Raw genomic sequence first — 20,308 nt, 5'->3', positions numbered from 1 at the left:
AAAACTGTGTTTTTAGATTAATAATGGGTAATAAATTTGAAAGTTTTCCAATGGGGCTTCCTTGGACACCCCTCTCTCTCTCTCTACAACATCATTAAAGATAATCAACAGTTTTCTTTAAGATTTCAATTTTAAAAATTGCATGGAGTGGCGCTGTAAATCCAAATTTTTCCCTTTAATTTTACCTAAGATGGGATGCAATCGCGTTTTTTAACTTCAGTTTCAAAAAATCTCCGAATAAAGAACTCTGAACCTTCTCTCTTCCAAATGTCATCAGAAGTCGTTAAAAATGAGTTTTCAGAATTGAAATATCAAAAATTTTCCGGGGGCAAGCCCCCGAACCTGACCCCCCCCCCCCCCCTTTTTTTTTTATATATCGTTCAAAAATTGCGTTTTTGGAATTTAAAGCTAAAAACATGTAGTGATGGGAAAGACGAGGGGCAATATAAGTCGAAAAAGGGTTATACCCCTCGTAAAGCTCTAAAATCATATCCATATTTATGTATTCATGCGTGTTATAAATCCATCTCCCGTATCCATGAAGAAGTACACAATTTTTTACTATATCATGTAAAAACGAGGGCCCCTTGGAAACATTTGCTACGGGCCCCGCGTTGGCTTAATCCGGCACTGCCTGTGTATGTGAAACCACATACTTTACATTAATCTTGATGTTATTTATCATCGAAAATATCCAGCACCACAAATATGGGTGGAATTAATTTTTATTGATTTTTAATGAATTATTAGTAATAATCTATAATGCGCATAATGCATGATGAAGTCTATTTTTAATAACGTAATTCGCGATTTCATGAAAAATAGTTAATTTGGTAGTACATTGATAAAATCGCCTGCCCCCCCCCCCCCCCCGAATCAGAATCCTGGCTACGCCACTGGAAAGCACTACATCATAACTTACTCATTTTTAATCATTATTGAGCAGAAAAGAATCTGTTCGATAAATAAAAAATATTTTAATGCACACTTTCTCCTTCACGCAGTAATTCTAACTTTAAAAGATAAAAGAGCAAAATAAAGAACATAAGAGAAGCAGAAGAAAATCATCTTGCCTGCCCCTGCACGTTGCTTTCTTCGCCACAAACGGGTAACTCAAATTGTAACTATAAAACAAAAAACTCGATTGCAAGCTTTCTTGGCTATGGAGAAATGAGCTGCGGCCAAGTGAAGGAAATAGTTCCTTGCGCTTTGCCAGATAATCGGGGGAAATTACGCACTTTGCTTTAGAAATCGGATTAGTTAGTTAAACCGACGCAAAAGGGACATTTTTTTGTCATAATTTCTGTGAATCGTTAAATATTTTCAATTTTAAGAGCGGTGCAGCGCGGATCCATACATTCATTTGCAACTGAACGAACCAGCCAATCAGAGCTCACAAACAGTTGGCGATCTCCGGATATTCTGCGTTTGGCGCGATTTTGCTCAAGTGCTCCACTCTCGTTCGCTCGTCGTCCGCTGTAGTTCACTATTTTCGCTCGTTTTATTTTCTATCTTACTTGCTCGTTTTTCTATTTTCGTATCATTGATAATGGAATCTACGACGCCAAAATTGAGCTATGTGTTTCAGCCACACAAGCAAGGCAGCGCTTTGAAGAGCTCTGCAAAGACTATAGTTATGAATGTGTTTCATAAATTGCAAGTAAGAAATCCCAACGATTCTGTCACTGAAATTTTGGACAAAATTTCGGACTTGACAAGTGTTTCAACCCGCAGCATCTTACGAATGCAAAATGAATTTAAAATCCAAGGCTCTTTTTCCACACCTGGGAGAAAAAGGCCCGCAAGAAAAGGCAAAGCAACGCGAATGCAAAAGTTCGACGACTTCGTCCTGTCTGCCATTCGAAGGAAAGTGCATTTGTTTTTTAAAAGAAATGAAATACCAACGGTGGCGAAAGTCATGAAGACTATTAACGAGGACGCTGACCTACCAAATTTGACAATCGCCACAACAAGAAGATTGATGCAAGATTTAGGGTTTGTGTACAAGAAGAGATCAAGGAATTCTATGCTGATAGAGAGGGAAGACAACCAAGTCTGGAGACGGAAATATTTGAGGCAAATTCGCCACTACCGAAATGAAGGAAGGACTGTGTACTATACAGATGAAACCTGGGTGAATTTTGGTCACACAAAGCAAACAGTGTGGCAGGACACTTTCATCAAGAGGCCGAAAGAAGCATTTATGTCTGGCCTCTCAACGGGATTAAAAGCTCCTACAGGAAAAGGATCCAGGTTAATAATTACTCATGCTGGAAGTGAGAAAGGCTTTGTGAAAGGAGCTGCTGATGTATTCAAGGCAAAAAAAAGCAAAGGAGATTATCATGAAGAAATGAATGGAGATTACTATGAACAATGGTTTAAAAATAAATTGCTGCCAAACCTTGACCCCAACAGTATTATAGTTATCGACAATGCTTCATACCACAGTGTTTTTGTGGAAAACATTCCCAACACTTCCACCAAAAAAGATGACATTCGACAATGGCTGACATCAAAAAATATCGCTTGGAATATGCTGAAAGCTGAACTTTTGAATCTTGTACAAAATGTCCGCAGCAAGTATGAGGAGTACCGGGTTGATAGGATAGCGGCTCTTCATGGTCATACTGTTTTGCGACTTCCCCCTTATCACTGTGAGCTGAATCCCATTGAAAACATATGGAGTGTTGTCAAAGGGAAGGTGGCAGCAGAAAACAGAACATTTAAAGAAAAAGAAGTGGAAGAGCTGACAAAAAAAGCTATTGATAATGTCTCAGATGAAACGTGGAAGAACTGCGTTGGCCACATTATTAAAGAAGAAGAACTAATGTGGGAACTTGATGGAATGTGCGATACTGCTGTTGATAACTTGATAATTCATTTTGATCCCGATTCAACCGACACTGCTTCTGAAGGAATGCTTAGTACAGAAGAAGTCATGTCATCCTAAAAATTAAGGCTTCTGTAATTGCGGGTGATATTTTGTCGAGTTTTTTGTAAAAGGTCTAGAACAGCAAAAGATATTGGACAAAATGAAAATCCAGATCTATGTTAATGAGTAAAATTATGGCAATGATGCAATAGAACTATTACATAATTCAATTCAATTAAAACTTTATTGCAATATCAAATATTTTATAATGTTTCGTAAAATATTTTAAAATTGATCAACTAATAGAAATAAAACGATTGTACATGAATCATAATCTTTTACATTCCCAAAGGAAATGCAAATAACGCTTTGGTTGGACTAGAACATTTTCTTTATCAACATCGACTAGTTAATTCATCCTATATGACTTTTGATTCTAGATTCAAAAAACTTCAGACATTTTTTCTTGTTTTAGTTGTTTATATGCATTATCGAAGATGAAATTACCATGTGACAGAGACTAATATTTTAAAATTTACAGCAAATACACATGTTTTATTAATTGTTATTTAATGTATTTTAATTTGATTTCAATTATCAATCTCCGAATAAACATCTCGTCGTAAAAAAAGCTCTATTTTCACTTCAAGTATTTCACACACAATTGTATGTAATGAGCTATTTAAATGTGCTATTTTGTTTTATAAATTGTTCCTTAAATGAAAAGAATCAACATATTCATTTATAGAGATGCACTGAATATTCATGCTGCGTTTTTGGAGGATAAAACGTATATTGGGTTCTATCGAATACTTCAATATTCAGCAACTAATAGTAAACAAATTCAAATGTTTGATAATTAGAAATCAAACTTTTTTTGTCATATATTGAATGAAAGTTACAATATAGTATAATTCAAAATTAATTGAAACTGTTACTTAACAATTTTATCATATTATAATAATTTTAATGAGAGAAAGAAAAAAACTCTCTTGTTAAATTTAAATTGTGTTGCTTTTCAATGTTTTCTTAATTCTTAATCATTATTTATTATCATGTTATTAAAATTTAATAACCCTTTGCACTTATAGAGAAATCAAAAATATCTGGCAATGTTGGACTTTCTTAATTTTAATGATGATCATACAATTTATCAGTTACCAAAGAGAATAACATACCACAAAATCAGTTGAAAAAATTGTAATTTGTAATGATAATTTAAACAACTTTGGTTTCTATTTGTATGTAAGATAAATGCAAGATTCCTTATTTATGACATAACAGGTTGCCATGATTATGAGTTCTCAAATCATGTACAGTGTTTATATGAATCATGTTTGTTCTAAACTGTAAAGCAGCTAATTCAACAAAGCTGGGTTTTGTTCGGATTTATTTTAAACTTTATATATATAGATTAACAATTACACTTAATGTGGATAAATTTGCGATGTAAAATGGAAATGCGTTTACTTCCCCCCCCCCCCCAAAAAAAAACATTGGCATAAAATTGATATTTTGTCTGGGGCAGTTTTTTCCAGCGCGGAAACAACTGACATGAAAAACAACATATTATAATTAGGCAAGACATTAAAAAAAATTAAAAAATTGATTTGAATTTTGACATCTTGAATTCAAATTATGTTTTTCGCAATCACGAGTGTGTGTTTGTGTCTGTGTGCAGGCATGTGTGTGTGTGAAGGAATGTGTGTGTGTGAAGGTATGTGTGTGTGCAGGCCTTTGTAAGTGTGTATGTGTGTGTGTGTGCGCGTGTATGCATGCGTGCGTGTGTGTGACGGATATGGACGCAACCTAGAGACGGTGCTCGCTAGAGGGGCAGCATGGGAGAGGCAGGTCGAAGGTGGTGCTGCAGAGGGTGATGGCGGGGGGAAAATCAGCTAACATCATTCAACAGTCAAGTTAAAGCAATAAGCAATCGTGATTGCTCAAAAAAATGAAATAGCAGAAAATAAACCTAAAAAATACAGTATAATAAAAAGCAGAAAAATTTCGCATTAAAAATATAACACTGTTATAAAATCAAATGTCAGAACGAATGTGATTTTTATTAGCGGCTGGTGCTGCAGAAAAGAAAATATTACAGCGTTAAATCCAGGGCTGTGGAGTCGGAGTTGGACTGATTTTGGGGTAAAGGAGTCGGAGTCGTTAAAAAACATGCCGACTCCGACTCCAGGATTTTTTTTCTTTCATTTTCACTGACTCTCCTTACATTTTTTGAAAACTGACCACTAATTGGTTCGATTACATGTATAAAAAGCTACAAATGAGAAAATAACTGCTGTTATGGCAATCAGCTAGCATGAGCGCTTACCGAACATTCTGTAGCCGTCCCCTAGTTTGCTTGCTTTTTAACTTAACTAATAGCAACTGTCATCAAACGGTTTTGTTGCCTAGCATTCCCAAGTAATCACTTTCAAATAAAAATAGAAGTATAGTGTTTTGTTTGATCTCAGTTATAAAATAGTAAAAGGAATGTAACAATTTAGTAAGCGGAGACCCGTATCTCGGGTTTAAACTTTTGAGGGTGTTCGGCAAATTCAAATAAGTTCTGGCGCGAAAGCACGAATCCAAAAGATCCGATGAAACAATCTAATGTTTTTTTAAAATTATTATTAAGAATATTTCTATAAGCTTAGTTCTCACTAAAAAGTATGGAACAAAATAAGTGTAAATGATTTCTTGGTTACAACACTCAATAATTACAGTTACGAATCTTAAAATATTCATATTAAGGGTAACTCTAAAGCAGCCAATAAAATTTAAATTAAAAATTTAGCGAAGAAGAAATATAGGTATAGCAAAAGCTATTCGTACAAATTTATATACTGCCGTATCTTGGGTAAAATTTGCTCCTGACGTATATGTGCCCTATTTTCGTTGAAATTTTATTGATGAAATATAATTAAAAATATATTCGGAAAATTTTAGGAATTAAAGTATTTATATTTTTTATAAACTCTGAAATCAAATTCAGGTGACACCTACCAGATAGGTGTTACCCGGGACAAACGACCCCCTCTCAAGAACTTAGACTTAGAAAAAAAGCTTTTTTTTTCTCTCAAGTTACAGCTTTCAAAAATTGAAAGCACACGATTTGATCAATATATATTTGTCAAACATTAAAAAGGGGCAAATTACAAGTAATCCTTTTCAATTTAGAAAAATAGGGGGAGGGGGAATTTTTGAGTCATCTCACTTTTAAAGTCGTAACTATTGGAAAATTTAATTTTTAAATTGAATTTCTTATGTTGTATGCATTTTGGGTTAATAATAAAATACAAAATGCGAAATTTTCATAAAAAGGAATTCTTTTTTTCAATCTCTGTTTTGTGGTTTTACCCCTTCCCCTGAAGGGGGAGCAGGAATTGAGAAAATAAAATAAAAATAAAAAAGTCCGGAGTTGGAGTCGGAGTCAGCCGCTTCAAAATCCAGGAGTCGGAGTCGGCCATTTTCCTTCCGACTCCGCAGCCCTGGTTAATCCCATAAATAGGCAGAGCTGCATACACATGTTTCGAGTTTATAGGCGTGCGCACGGGGGTCACCAAGGGTACCGTGGTACCCCCATTAGCTCGTAGAAACAAAAGTTAATACAAAAATGGCTAAAATTTTAGATTTTTGGTTTCATTACCTTCTTACCTCCTACGCTTTTAAAATGATTTTTTCTCACAATGCTTAAAAATTTTCCTTAAGCAAGCAAGTATGGGAGCCTTTCCCATTGTAATTTCAACCTCCCTGTACAGTGGTACCCCCATTTTTGAAGTCCTGCGCACGCCTGTGTTCAAGTTTACAAAGAACCTCTCATTGAATGCACCAAAACAATTACATCTGTGAAATTTAGTGAAAGCCTATTGGTACGTATTTTACTTTTATATTTAAAGGTGCGTTGGATAAGTAATACAGTTGATTAAGATCATTCTTGATAAAGTAGCCAAAACTAAGTTCAAAAGGAAATTGGAAACCCAAAATTGCTGTGTCAATTTAAAGTTGGCTAAGAAGGAAGAACTAGTATCACTTCATCCTCAGTAATAACTCCAAAATCATCTGCAACAAGTCAATAAAAATCGACACAATTTCTTTTAGTTCTTGCGAATTCAGCAGTATTTTTTTTAATTTGTAACATCAACTTTCAACAGTAATTTATGGTTTTCTTTATGTAAGTTTCACAAAGACAAAATCACCAGTTTTAGTACTTCTGTAGCTGAACTACCAATTCATACTAGATCGTCATAGTCGTTGTGTAATTCACTAATATAAATATTTCATCAGAGTTGCTATTGATTATAAATTCCTCACTATTAGGATTGGACCCACTTCCTATATAGTAAATATGTACGGGGTAAGTGAAACCCCTCTTCTTAAACACTTATTAACAATAAAAATTCTTGCTGCAATATGCACTTTAAGTTAAACTATACACAAAAGTTTAATTATTATAAAAAATAAATAAAAACTAACCTGGAAACACTTCTTTGAAAAATTCTTGCTGCAATATGCACTTTAAGATAAACTATACACAAAAGTTTAATTATTATAAAAAAATAATAAAAACTAACCTAGAAACACTTTTTTGAAAAATGTTGCTTAAACTCGCAAGAAAAAAAAAATCAGATTTTTTTTTTTTTTTTTTTGGACAAAGTTCTATGACCTAGAAAAAAATTCCGAGAAACCCAAAATATATGCAAGACCAATCACTGTAATGAAATATCATATGATCAGTGTAAAAAAGTATAAAAGCTATATCCATATTTCAGTTTTAAAGGGGTGACCCACTTTCCCCAAACAACCCCAAAAGTAATTTTTAAAAAAGTTTCTTGAATATTTTAATTGCATTGCATTGCTTGAATATTTATCATTTCAAGGGCATTTTAAAGGAATTTCGAGGTTATCAAAAACTTACCAGTGGGAATCATAAATATATTGTGTTTTTTTACCCATCCCCCTTCTGCTTTTCTTTGTTTCAAAGTCCTTTTTATATATCAATACAAAAAATACTTTCCTGCAGTTGAGGCTAACCTAACCTGGCAGTGTCTAATGCTGTGATTAGGATCTGCGTAGAATTTATATTGCTGCCAAGTTAGGTTTTCCCTAACTATAGTGATGTATTAATGAACAGTTATTAAGTCATAGAAACTTTGGTTGAATATATTGAATGATATTTTTACATTAGAACTGAATAAAAATAAAAATCAATAATTTTCGATTTTGAAGATTCCCCAGTAAATTTTTCTGGCTGCGCTACTGACCCACGAGACCGAGTGGATGCCCCCCCCCCCTCCTTGAAAAAAAAAAAAGAAAAAGTAATCATTATTCATTCTCTGTAGTGTAACATACTTGATCACATAATAAATTTATGTAGAAAGTTTATGAAGTACATTTTGCAAGTTTTTCTCATAGCGTAAGAACATTAATCACATTGCTTACCTAGGTTTCTTTTTTTGAGTAAATTTTAATGCATTACGATTGTTTTTGAGAAAATTTGTCAGGCTTTTTTTGAAATAAAAAAAAAGTAATAATTTCTACCAGTAACGACTTTTATATTTCTGAGAAGAGGAAATAATTTTTAGAACAAAATACTTGAATTAAATACCGTTTTTTATAAAGTGGTGGGGGGGGGGAGCATTTCTTATTCAATAAAATGAAAATCAATTGCTATTCTGTCATACCGCTCATTGGTTTCTCGACTGAAAGTAGATCCTGCTTAATAAGTCCCCCCCCCCCTTCTTCTGACGAGCGTACCAAACATTTTAATTTCTCATTTTTATCCCGTAAAACTGCAATTCCATGTACGAGCTCGACTCTAACATAAAAATCAGTTCCGTGTGAAGTATGCCAAAGCGGATTAATTCGCCAAGCAGGCAACTGCGAGTGCGGTGTCTTATCGGAGATCCTCCTTACAAACCTACAGGCGGTCTTTTCACTCAGTGTTTTTCCTCCGCGCGTAATGACGTCACTGACAAGTTAACTTGCAAGCTAGTATAACCAGAGAGGTTCCAAAGCTCTTTCTGTTGACCGCTATCCGATGTTTTCCGTTTTTCTCGGACACCCTACCAAGTTTGTAATAAGTAAAGAGTAAAATAAATCGGGTAATTTAATACTTTCATTTGAATGTTCCAAAACAGAGTGAATCAAATGGTTAAGTTTTACTGAAAGCGTTCTAAGATTTAAGGAAAATGTCACGGGAATGAAGATTTTAGCGGTCTTAAAATATTGATTTTAAAACATTATATAACGACAAAGAAAATCTTTATTATTGGCTAATTTTTATGATTGACTCAGTTCGATAGGCTTAACTCCATTAGAAAAAATTTAAAGTGGTGGGATATTTTATTCATGCTCTAATTAATTTAAACGTTACGAAATGCAAATCTGGTAAATTCACAGCCTTTAATAATGAAAATAAATGTAATGTTTTAATTGGAAGGGCGAATTTGTTGATTTGACAATATTTTTCTGTTTGGTTTCGAATTTTTCATTATTAAGTAGTTGCATTAGCATTATCCCCAAAACTATTTAAAAACTTAAATGATGTTTTGTAATCTTTGTGTTCATTTTATACACATTTATTTAGCGATCAATAATTTAAATACTAATAACAGTATTAAGCAGAAGTACTGCATTAATAACAATGTCCACTTTTATTACAAAATTCAAAATGGTGGTGGGGTAAGGGGGGAGTCTTAACACTCTTTTATTTTGTACATTACTTCAAAATGTTTCTCGCTAAAAGACCACAGTAATCGCCTCTGGAAATTTCAGTAGTCATCAACTTGAGTCAAGCAAATGTTTCATGTATGAACATGCTCTAAAAATTTTAGTACTTAATTAAATTCCTAATTTATACCTTATTACATTTACTATAATTAGAAAAATTAACTTCTTACAAATCAAATGCAGTTTATTTTTCTTACAAAACATCGAAAATATTAAACATTCAAAAATATAATGCAATCCATATTATTCTTTCTGTTTCACAAAATCATATGCGAAATGTTTCTATCTGTTTAAAAAATTAGCACGTAGCTTTCTTTGTTCAACGTTTCAGAAATTACCCAAATTATTCTACTCATCATTCATCCGTTAATTTTGAATGGAATGTGATTTCTGAAAAAGTTCAATTCATTTTTATTATTATTATGATTTCTTATATTTGGAAATTTTTAGACTTTCAACCCAACTGCCCAAGAAATTGAAACGAAAAATTGAAAAAAAAAAAGATAAGAGAAACCTCTGGGAAAGGGCCCTACAGACTTTGTTGTAGGGGGCCCCGAAGCTTATATATCCGGACCTGGTTTCTTTTATGAAGTTTCTCTCAACGTAACTATAGGACTACAAGCAAATAATGGTGGAATAATTTCTCTTCAACTACATATTGAGCTAATAATCAAAATATTTGAGGAGAATCTCCTAAGATTGCTGTTCTAAATTTAGATTATTTTTTCATTGCGTATTTCTTACTTACAACATAAATGATTCCTTACGCATTCCTTAGACAATGATTCCTTAGGCGAGAGAGATTCGTTATGTCATTTTAATTGAAGTAACTATTGGGCTACAAGAAAATAATGGTTAAAGAATTTTTCTGGAACTACATATTGAGCCAATAATTAAAATTAATCTTATCTCAGTTCGTATTCATATGAATGTACTTTAAATAAAGTTTTAACATAAATCACTTTTGTGAGAATCAAGATTTTTGTTCAAAAGCATATGAGTAAAATCCTTTTATTATGGAGAATTATATACCAGGAATTTTTATGGTATACATTTGGATATGGCGTTAAGGAATACTACCGCTCAATTTATATAAAAGCAAAGTTCTTCATTCTACAATATTGGGCATAGGATCTGCTGCTAGATTCATTTCAATTGCAATTTAATTAAAAGTGCCCATATACAACAAGAAATTAATGAAACGGACTCCAATGACTAAAATGTTCAGCGGCTATTTGCTGTTCGGAAGGAATTGTGACTTTAAATATATATATATATATATATATATATATATATATATATATATATATATATACACAAAAATTCAAAAATTGAATTAAAAATTATAATTTACCATAAAAATAGTTTACGAAAACGAGATAAAAACAGCTTGGGATAAAAAAAATGTCCACTCGGGGGATGTGGAAACATTTTTGTTTGCAAACAACTCCTTGTTTCATAAAATTAGTTTAGTTTTATTTATCTTAAATTAAATTTTAGGTTGAGAAGTTAGGGAAGCAAAATAGTATATTATAAGCATAAGAGCCAATTAAACCGATAACTGCTTGAATATTGATCAGAACCAACTGAAAGCACAACATTGTAACTTGCTCATTTTCAATCATTATAGAAAAGAAAATTACACCTGCCATTCTGAATGAAGTACGGTAAATCGCAAACACCTGTCCGTCTGAATAAAGTTGGCACCACAGAGAGGGGTCATTTACTACGAGTGCTTTTCTTTTGCTCGCCCAAAAGGACCCCCCCCCCATTCCCACATTGATGTCCAATCGGCCGATCGGCCGGTAATTCATAGGAAAATTTGCGAGTTGCTAGGGCAGAGCTGCGATGCGTAGGAAATACGAAATAAAGTATCAAAAAACGAAAGCGCGAGAAAACAAACATCAAGATTTTTTTTTTTCGGAAAAAAAAAAAAAAAGAATTACCCATGGCGTAGCCAGAAATTAATTGTTTGTTTGAGCCGGGGGAGAAATTGGAAAGTGAAATTTAAGTGTATTGGAATAAGTTTTAAGAAATCTCGTAAGAAATTTATAAAAATAATTAAACTCACTTGTTCCTGGCTGATAGTGTTACAAAACGTTTTATAAATAAGCTAGCCAGCTAGTTGCCAATACTAGAGTTTTTATGTACTTTCAGTCAAATATATGCAAGATATACAAGTAATAAAACCAACTGGCTGGCAAAATTTGAAAAAAAAAAAAAAATGTTAAGAAATGTAGTCAAAAATAAGAAGAGCATTCCCGGAGTTGGAGTAGGACTGCTTTTTTTCATTAATTTATTTTTATTTTTATGCAACTGCTAATGGGAAGGAAAAGTTAAAGATAATTGTACTTGCAGCAGGAAAGAATTTCGATACTGTCTCAAATGTTTTAAAAAGTTGATGTTTAAAGAAGAAAATCATCACCTTTTGAGACCACCTAAATATTTTTTTTTTGTTTTTTGCAAAATGCGCAATTACTAGGGTACTTACCCTGCCTTCGGATAAATACCCCGCAAAAAAAAATATTTACCTTCCCACCCTACATCACTAATTGCGTGTATTAAAAATAGTTTGAATACAGTTTCATCATGAAGTACCGGGGAGCAAATGCAAATGAGCAAGGCAACAGAAAACAACATTTTGATTTTTTTTTTTTTTTTTGCTTAGTTATCACTTAAACACCAATAAAATAAATAAATATTCTTAACTTCTCAGTTTATTCTTCTAAACATCCCTCATGCTTCCTTTTTTTTTTTTTTTTTTTTTCATTTTGGATATGACTAACCTAGATTGCGAGCTTTAAATCCTGAATCATTGAATTGCTTATACTTCTCCAATTATGACATTGAAAAGAAAGAGTCTTTGGTTCACGATATGTTTCTTTCATAATTTCATCAAGTCTTTTAATAAAAAAAATACTATAAACTGTGTATCAGTTTTACCAATTATTTCCTATTTAGATTATGAGAAAAAAAATTCCCATTCACTTTTTGCATTTTTTTTTTTTTTTTTTTTGTAATCTACCCAGTTTTTGGCTATTTACCCAGGCCTTGGGTAAATACCCGGGTAAATACCCCAAAAATATGTACCTATCCGCTGGGTATTTAGCCGATCCAGTTCACTACACATTTTATATTTTATTTCCTTTTTAATTTTTTAGTTACTATTGTAAACTTAGTTTTGGTAATTACTAAATTATTGCAAGTTGCAAATTTAAGGAAAAAAATAAAATATTCATTTAAAAAAATTTCAACACACACACACAAGGCAAAGCTGAATAAAAGTCAACTTTTGCTGTTCACCAGTAGTTGCATAATTTTTACTGACTGTTTGCAGCTTCTTTTACTTTTGAAAACCATTTTGTAATTGAAATTACTTTTCAATTATGTTTATTGATTGAAAGATTATTATGTATCACGTCAGTTTTTTTGAGAAAAAACTTCTTTTTTTCATGTAAATTTTTACCTATTTATAAATTTTGTATGATTTGTTGGAATTCAAAATCTATTTTTTTTTAATTAGATTTTTAAATGTATGTCCCAGGCAACAAATTATTAAAGTTAAAACTCTGCAATTATTTCCTGTGTATCATAAGTCATTGTTGTATTAATCTTTTTCTTTAATTTATAGTAGTTTCTCAGCTCGTTATGTTTCGCTTTAATTTGAATTTTCACAAACACTAATGCAAAAAGTTGATCAGATGGTTGCAATTTAATTTCCCTAATTCAGATATTCTTGTGACATTTGCATTCCGTGAGTCGGTTTTTTTTTTTTTTTTTTTTTTTGTTATTATATTATTTCTTTCAATTCATCTCATCAGAAACAAGCACTCGCTTTGTCATGACTATAAATAATAAAATACTGGAAAAAGTCATAGTTTCTGCGTCAGCTTTATGTTTTAGTTTCGGGAACGCTTCTTTTACAGGCTTTAAAGTGAGCAGATGGGAATCAAATTCATCAACTTAAAAGTTACAGCATGCATTGCACAACGGTTAAGTAAGGGCTAAGGGGGGGAGGTGAATGTGCTTTCACAACAATCCGATAAAAATGATAAAAAATTAAATATGTTTATTTTTTGGACTATTTATGTATAAAATTAGAAGAAAAGATAGAAGTGAAATATGCTTGTGAGTAAAAAGTCCATCAATTCCGCAAGTGAACTTTTCTTCCAAACGCATCGGACATCGGGGTGGTAATTAGTATCCCGTCGTGTCTGTGGTCATGTGTTCCCCTCAACAAACCTTGCGCCCCTCTTTTTTCTTGGAATTCCGAGTCAAAAGCTATAGCAACCCAAGCAACTTCTGAGCCAATTCCGAGAAACTCCAATTCAACATTGGCGCCAAACGAGTGTTCACTTTCCCTGTATGTTAGCTTTTGTGTCATACCATCATTATTAGAAGTCGTTGTTTTCTCGGCAATACACTCACGCAAGTGGGGAGGAAGCTCTTCCCTAACCCTAGACCAGCGAAGCAGAAAATTTGTTTCCCCCCGTCGGAGCTAAATCTGCGTGGAACGTTTTGGTAACCCCTTCTTTGTTTGGCGAGGATTTCTTTACCGAATGACTTGGACAGAGAAAAAGTTGCTAATGTGATTGAGAATTAGTTCAACCCAAAATACAGTATTTTTAAAACTCATTTAATTAATTTTTCTACTTTAAAGTACAATTTTTTTTTTATATATTTATTTATAAATTACTTATAAATTTAAATACTTTGGTGAGACAGTTTGAAAAAAGAGCTATCTGAAAGATAAAATCTCGTAGGAGTGTATTAAGTTTTTCTTATTTTTTTTACTTCCAAGGATAAAAGACATAAACTGAAAATTAATTGATCCCTACACTTATATTCTTGAATTGATGAAAAAACGAATGATTTTAATGGTGGTCTTGTTTTGTGGAGAGAGGTCAATAAAATTGCAAATTAAGCTAAAAAATAAAGGAAGACAAAAATGATATGACACAACAAATTATACATACATTTTTTGAATGAGAAAATTTAACAAATGTTCGTTTCAACAATTTCATTATATTAGAAGATAAGAGAATATGTGTGTCAGGATTATGATTAATAACTATTGCATACGACATTTTCTAAAACAGAGAAAGTCTTTTTTCTATAAACGTACATCGTTAAAAATTAAAGTATAAATATTCAAAATATTATTTACCTGACAATGTGACTGGTCATTCTCTTACAAATTATTGTAAACTAAATTTAAGATACCACTTATGTACGATAGTAAGCAAAATCTAATTACAATAATTACATTATACGACAATGCTCCGAAGAAAAATGCATTTATTATATACAAAATTGCCATTTCCGTGTGCAACGTCAATTAAGTAACACAATTGTTTACTTGGAAATTTTCCCTATTTGTATGAGTAAATTTAATCACACGTTGTTGTTGCCTACAATAAAATATTTGACACACAAACCTACATCTGTAATATTCGTTTTTTTTTTACTTCATCATAATTCGAATGTTTTATGTGCATATGCAATCGCACATTTTTACTCTTTTTGTCGTCAATGCATATAAATACATAAAAGCGGCACATTTTAAAACAAATGCCTATTACTGCTTTTCCCACTTTATTTATTTATTTATTTATATATATATTTTGACTTAAATTTAAAAAATTAACATTTTGTTCTTCACAAAAGAAAAATCAGATGACCATTAGAAAACTTTCAAAGAAATAAATTACTGATCCTACTGGAAACTAATGAAAAAAGAAAAAATCTTCATAAATCACATTAATTGATAAAGGCGATGCCTAATTGGAGAACGTATTGAAAAACACATTGTGATTTATTGTACACTAGTGGTATCCGCACGGCTTTGCCCGTAATAGAAAAATTTATAGGTCTTTTGGTTCGCCTGTATATTTACAAATAATGCATGGCGAATTTTCTTGCCAATTGGCTTGTACCCATGTTACGGTTCCACGTTATGATAATTTCGTAGTTCACTCGTCCATCTTATGATAATTTTGTTATTAAAATTGGAATAGAAAAAGAACCACGTCGAATTTTCGAAAAATCGCTTCGAGGTGCACACGCCATGCTACAAACTAACTTTGTGCCTAATTTCATGAAAATCGGCCGAATGGTCTAGGCGCTATGCGCGTCACAGAGATCCAGACAGAGAGACTTTCAGCTTTATTATTAGTAAAGAAAAAGCAATCAATGTGCATATCATTTTATTTTTGAATAATAGATTTAATACATTTTTACTGCCTTATTGACAAAATCTAGAAATAGAAAGGGCGGTTATTTTTTTACAAACATTGTGACAAGTTTTCCCTATGTCGGTGAATAATTAAAAACAACGTGCGGGGGGGGGGGACCTTCAAAATGCATGTGACATAACTTTTGCTGATTCCTATGTAAAATAACCCCCTGAATCCAAATAATGACATTATCAGCAAATGCAGTGAATGTTGTTAATTTTAAAAACACATATGGTTTCCCGATGCTCAAAAATCATTTAACTATAGTTTGCACATCAAATCAATAACTTCAGTTAAAATCAATTTATAAATCTTCCTTTACATTAATTCGTTATGCTGTAAAAAGTTGCGGGTATTAAAACTGTTAAAACCAGTTTTCAAACTAGTTCTGTTTAAATTTTTTTATAGCTAAAACAATATTAGTTTCAAGTAATTTTATCAACAAAACCCCCTTCTTTGCCAGGATTTATGTAATGTCCTTTTTCTTTTGAATATAAGAAGAACTAAGTTGATCAGCACTCAATGGTTAGTTATAAATTGCCTAAATATTTTGCATATTATCAACTTTTTTTTTGGTAGTGGACGACAGGTAATTTTCGCTCCGGCGCTGAAGCGATAGGGATAGAAAGGTTTTGTTCAAATTAGACAAAAAAATAAATAAATAAATAAAAGAATCCAACTCTTTTTCTTGACACTGATAATGATGATTGGGGTGGTTTTGGTGAACCAGTGATCGATCTGCGACCGCTAAAAATTCAAAGGTCAGAAAAGTCACCTATACTTTCACATTTTCAGTTGTAATGTTAATATTTATAAGATATTTTAGTCTGGAAAAACACTTTGGACGAGGAATAAAGAATTGAACAATATTCCTATTATATACCTTTCATTGGCAAGGGCTTTTTTTTTTTGGAAAGTCTTTTTTGGTTTTAATCTTGTGGTAAGAATCCTCACAAGCTAATCCGATATTAATTTTTCAAGTTGATGTTACAAATGACAAAGTGATTATCCTAGATAATCCTTCCCAGTTAATTATTTTTAGACTTTTTTGGTCATCTGTAATCAAATTTATCTTTTACTAGGACACCGGGACGGCTGGCAAGCCTACTTATGTTTCCTTTCATTTCGCCAACAAAACTTTTACTGATAAAGTGCCAGAAATGTTAACCCCGGTGAAATTGAGATCGTTCTACATTCGGGGGAAGGAAAGAGCGCATTTCATGCTTGGCGATAACTTTTCTCTTTTGCCAACCCTGTTTTAGGGTTGCTCGGTGCGCACTTCGAGTTTGCATGTCTGTTGTATGCAAGGAGGATAGATATCCCCCTTGGTTGTAGGTTATGAGTACATGTAATGCGTTCTAAATTAGCCATAATGGCGGACCCGAAGTTCAGCTAATTTATATACCCGAACGCTCTACCAAAAAAAAAAAAAAAAATTAACCCGAACAACTAAGTTCAGTGCTTTTAAGCTTTATTTTTTTAAAAAAAGAAAACAGGTTAATTGTATTTTTTTCCGCCGAAAGAGAAGCAAAACATTGGAAAATTGTATTAAAATTTTGCTTTAAAAAAAATCTGCATAAGAACTACATGCTGCATCAAGGTTTTGCAAGAGCAAAGGGCGTTTCCGAAAAGTTGATTTTTAGACCATAGGTCTATTTTTCTTCATTAGCCGACCCGATAAGCTTTCAAGAAATAAGGAAGATCTCGCATACCGACACAGAAATAATCCACAGAAATAACATATAAAATAAGATACTGAAGAGAAATGTTTTTATTTTTTTAAATTTATACATTTTGTTATCGCAGGCAGATTGAACCATTATGGCTGAAATAGCAGCACGTGATCATCATTTAACCAAACGGCTATAATACAAAATCAGTTGAACTAAGTTCGTGTTTTAAGCGTAGCTTTTCGAATGTAGTAAAAATGTGACTATCTATTTGTTTTTTGCCGAAAGAAGAAAAAAAAAGATATTTTACCCATCAAGTTGTTAGTAATTTTAATGTTTTAGTTCGTATTCTAGTAAATATTTATAAGTTAACCAAATAAAAAACGTAATTTCAATATGGTGTAGTAATTTTTTTATTTGTACAAAGGGTTAAAAACTGTCGGTAAAAATCTACATTTCAGTATACGATTTTTTTTTTCTGAAAAAATTTATTCCACTGTAGTCTAAAATCTTAAACCTGATAATTATATTTTCGCTTACATCATGCTTTAGTTTTCTGACCGGAGCCAAAGCTTTAAAAAAATTAAAAAACTAAAATAAAAAAACACCTTACAATGAAGAATCAATTTAGCTACAGGTTGCATCAAGTTTTCGTTACAGCAAGGAGCGTTTCCCCACACTGCCCATTTTATTACCTCACTTGTGTTATATATTGTTTTCAAGTGCTCATGTAATGCGCTATATTTATCTAATTTTTTGCTGCAGATCGTCCGGGCCGGGCCCGAACACTCGTTCTTCTGGTTAACATTTGAGCGCTCTGCCGATGTGACCGATCGAGCTGAAAAGCTCTGAAAAGAACTACAGTGAACTAGTGACCACAGCGCAAGGTAAACTTGTAAATTTAACTGAAATCCTCAGTCCGGTGCTTTAAAACAGGTTTTTTTTTTTTTTTTGATAGAAAAAAAACAATTTTTAGACCATGGGTCTATTTTTCGTCATTAGCCTGCACGATAAGCTTTAAAATGTGGCGTAAATCAAAGAAATTGATCAAGAATTGAGGAAGATCTCGCGTAGGAACAAAAAACAGGCTACAGAACTAATATATAAGGATGCTACAAATTTTCATCTTTCAAAATCGTCTCTATAAATATCAATTCTAAAGTGATACATTTCAACAGCAAAAATTAACAGGATAATGCAACTTTAACTGGACCAAAAAAGATGAATATGGTAGTAAGTTCAGAACAAAGTAGGGTAAAAGCTAAGAGTATAATTTAGGATTCAGGGATTAGGCTCAAATCAGTTTGAGAGCTTTGTGCAAAAGCTTTTGCTTTGAATATAAATTTTGAAAAAAGATCCGAGAAGGTTTGTTTACACTGGATGCCTCCTGCTATGGAGTACGACAAAAGATATTTTCTCCTCACAACCTATATTTCCAATGTTAAATTGTTTTGACATGCTATGTTGATGTATTTGCTTTTCATGACGTAAAACAGTGGTGCCTAATCTTTCTCTACACGAGGGCGCACCTCATTTTAAAATGAACCTTCTGTGTCAGAATACATATAAATCTTAGATTTATTTATTTTCTAGACAACATGAGAAAACAGAAAAGGAGAGAAAATTACGGAAGCCTAAAATTGCTGTTATCAATGCTAAATGCTTCTTTTATTAATAATAAGTATCCTTCTGTTTTTGGAAACCAATATCGGACGATATTTGGCTCCAAATGAGCAATAAGCGTTCTTAATGCATAATGAAGATGCTTTGGAACCTTCTAGAACATGCTTTTCGCTTAGAAACATTGAATATTATAGCGGGCAACATGGATCAGCTTCGCGGGCCGTAGGTCGGGCACCACTGACGTAACACTTACAGGTTGTTCCCTAAATAGTGCCCGAACTCTGCAGTTTGATTCTTTGTTGGGAGTATACATAAAAAATGCCCAGAGGAATGTACCTATATAATGCATTGCTTACGAGAAAAATACGAAAACAAAATAAAACGTCACAGCCGGTTCAAGGAATAAATACTGTATTGTTTACATCAATAGCAGTATTTGCATATGCAGGGTGATCCAAAAGTCAGAACCACCTTTGAAAATGAATAATTCGAAAACGAATGAAGATAAAAAGATGCGGTTTGTATTGAACGAATTGAAAAGAAGCCGGTTTTTGTGTGGCAAAGAAGCAAAGATAGCTCTGTTTTCGACCAACAGCTGGCGCTATAGCTTTTTAATTCTCCATAATTCTTATAATACAGTTTAAATAAATGGGCTTTCTCAACTATGGACATCATTCGCATTTCGATACATATTAGCGTCAAATACCATTACCTGCTGTCGTTGCTCCTTTTTATATCGTTTGTTGCTTTGTATGATCCTAGATCAGAAATCCGACAGCGCCATCTGTTCGTTGCCAACAGAACAATTTTGGTTCCATTGATAGTCGAAATCCGGCTTCCTTTTCATCCGTTTAATACAAACCACATCTTTTTATCTTTATTCGTTTTCAAATTATTCTTTTTTAAAGTTAGTCTTGACTTTCGGATCACCCGGTATGTAGTATAACGTTCAAACCGTTCGTAGGGCATTTCGCGTCATGCAAGTGCATCATGGAATCACCATTAAGTCACCATTAAACTCGGCGGCACCTTTAAACATCTGAGCACATAAGCTCTCTGACTTGCGAAATAAAATTGAGTAATAAAAATTTTAGTTGTATGCATAAAATTGTTTTTAATCATTAAAAGATAGAACTACTTATATTTCTATTCAACAGATTTTACTTGCCCTGTTGATG

At 32.7% G+C, this 20,308-nt stretch overlaps 1 protein-coding gene across 1 annotated transcript; it reads left to right on the top strand.

The window, feature by feature from the left end:
* Positions 1–1,918: 1,918 nt before the first annotated feature.
* On the top strand, positions 1,919–2,950 carry LOC129218878 (uncharacterized). The gene has a single exon (XM_054853199.1). It carries the CDS (start codon positions 1,919–1,921, stop codon positions 2,948–2,950), a length of 1,032 nt encoding a protein of 343 aa, XP_054709174.1.
* The last annotated feature ends 17,358 nt before the right edge of the window (positions 2,951–20,308 follow it).

The sequence above is a fragment of the Uloborus diversus genome, chromosome 3 (assembly GCF_026930045.1).
Source record: "Uloborus diversus isolate 005 chromosome 3, Udiv.v.3.1, whole genome shotgun sequence".
In the NCBI taxonomy this organism is placed as follows: Eukaryota; Metazoa; Arthropoda; class Arachnida; order Araneae; family Uloboridae; genus Uloborus; species Uloborus diversus.
The sequence above is the reverse complement of the archived record's forward strand: the minus strand, read 5'-3'. Positions and strand labels throughout refer to the sequence as shown.

Excerpts from the sequence above, each read along its gene's own strand:
- LOC129218878 (XM_054853199.1), top strand. The coding sequence starts at position 1,919 with ATGAAGACTATTAACGAGGACGCTGACCTACCAAATTTGACAATCGCC.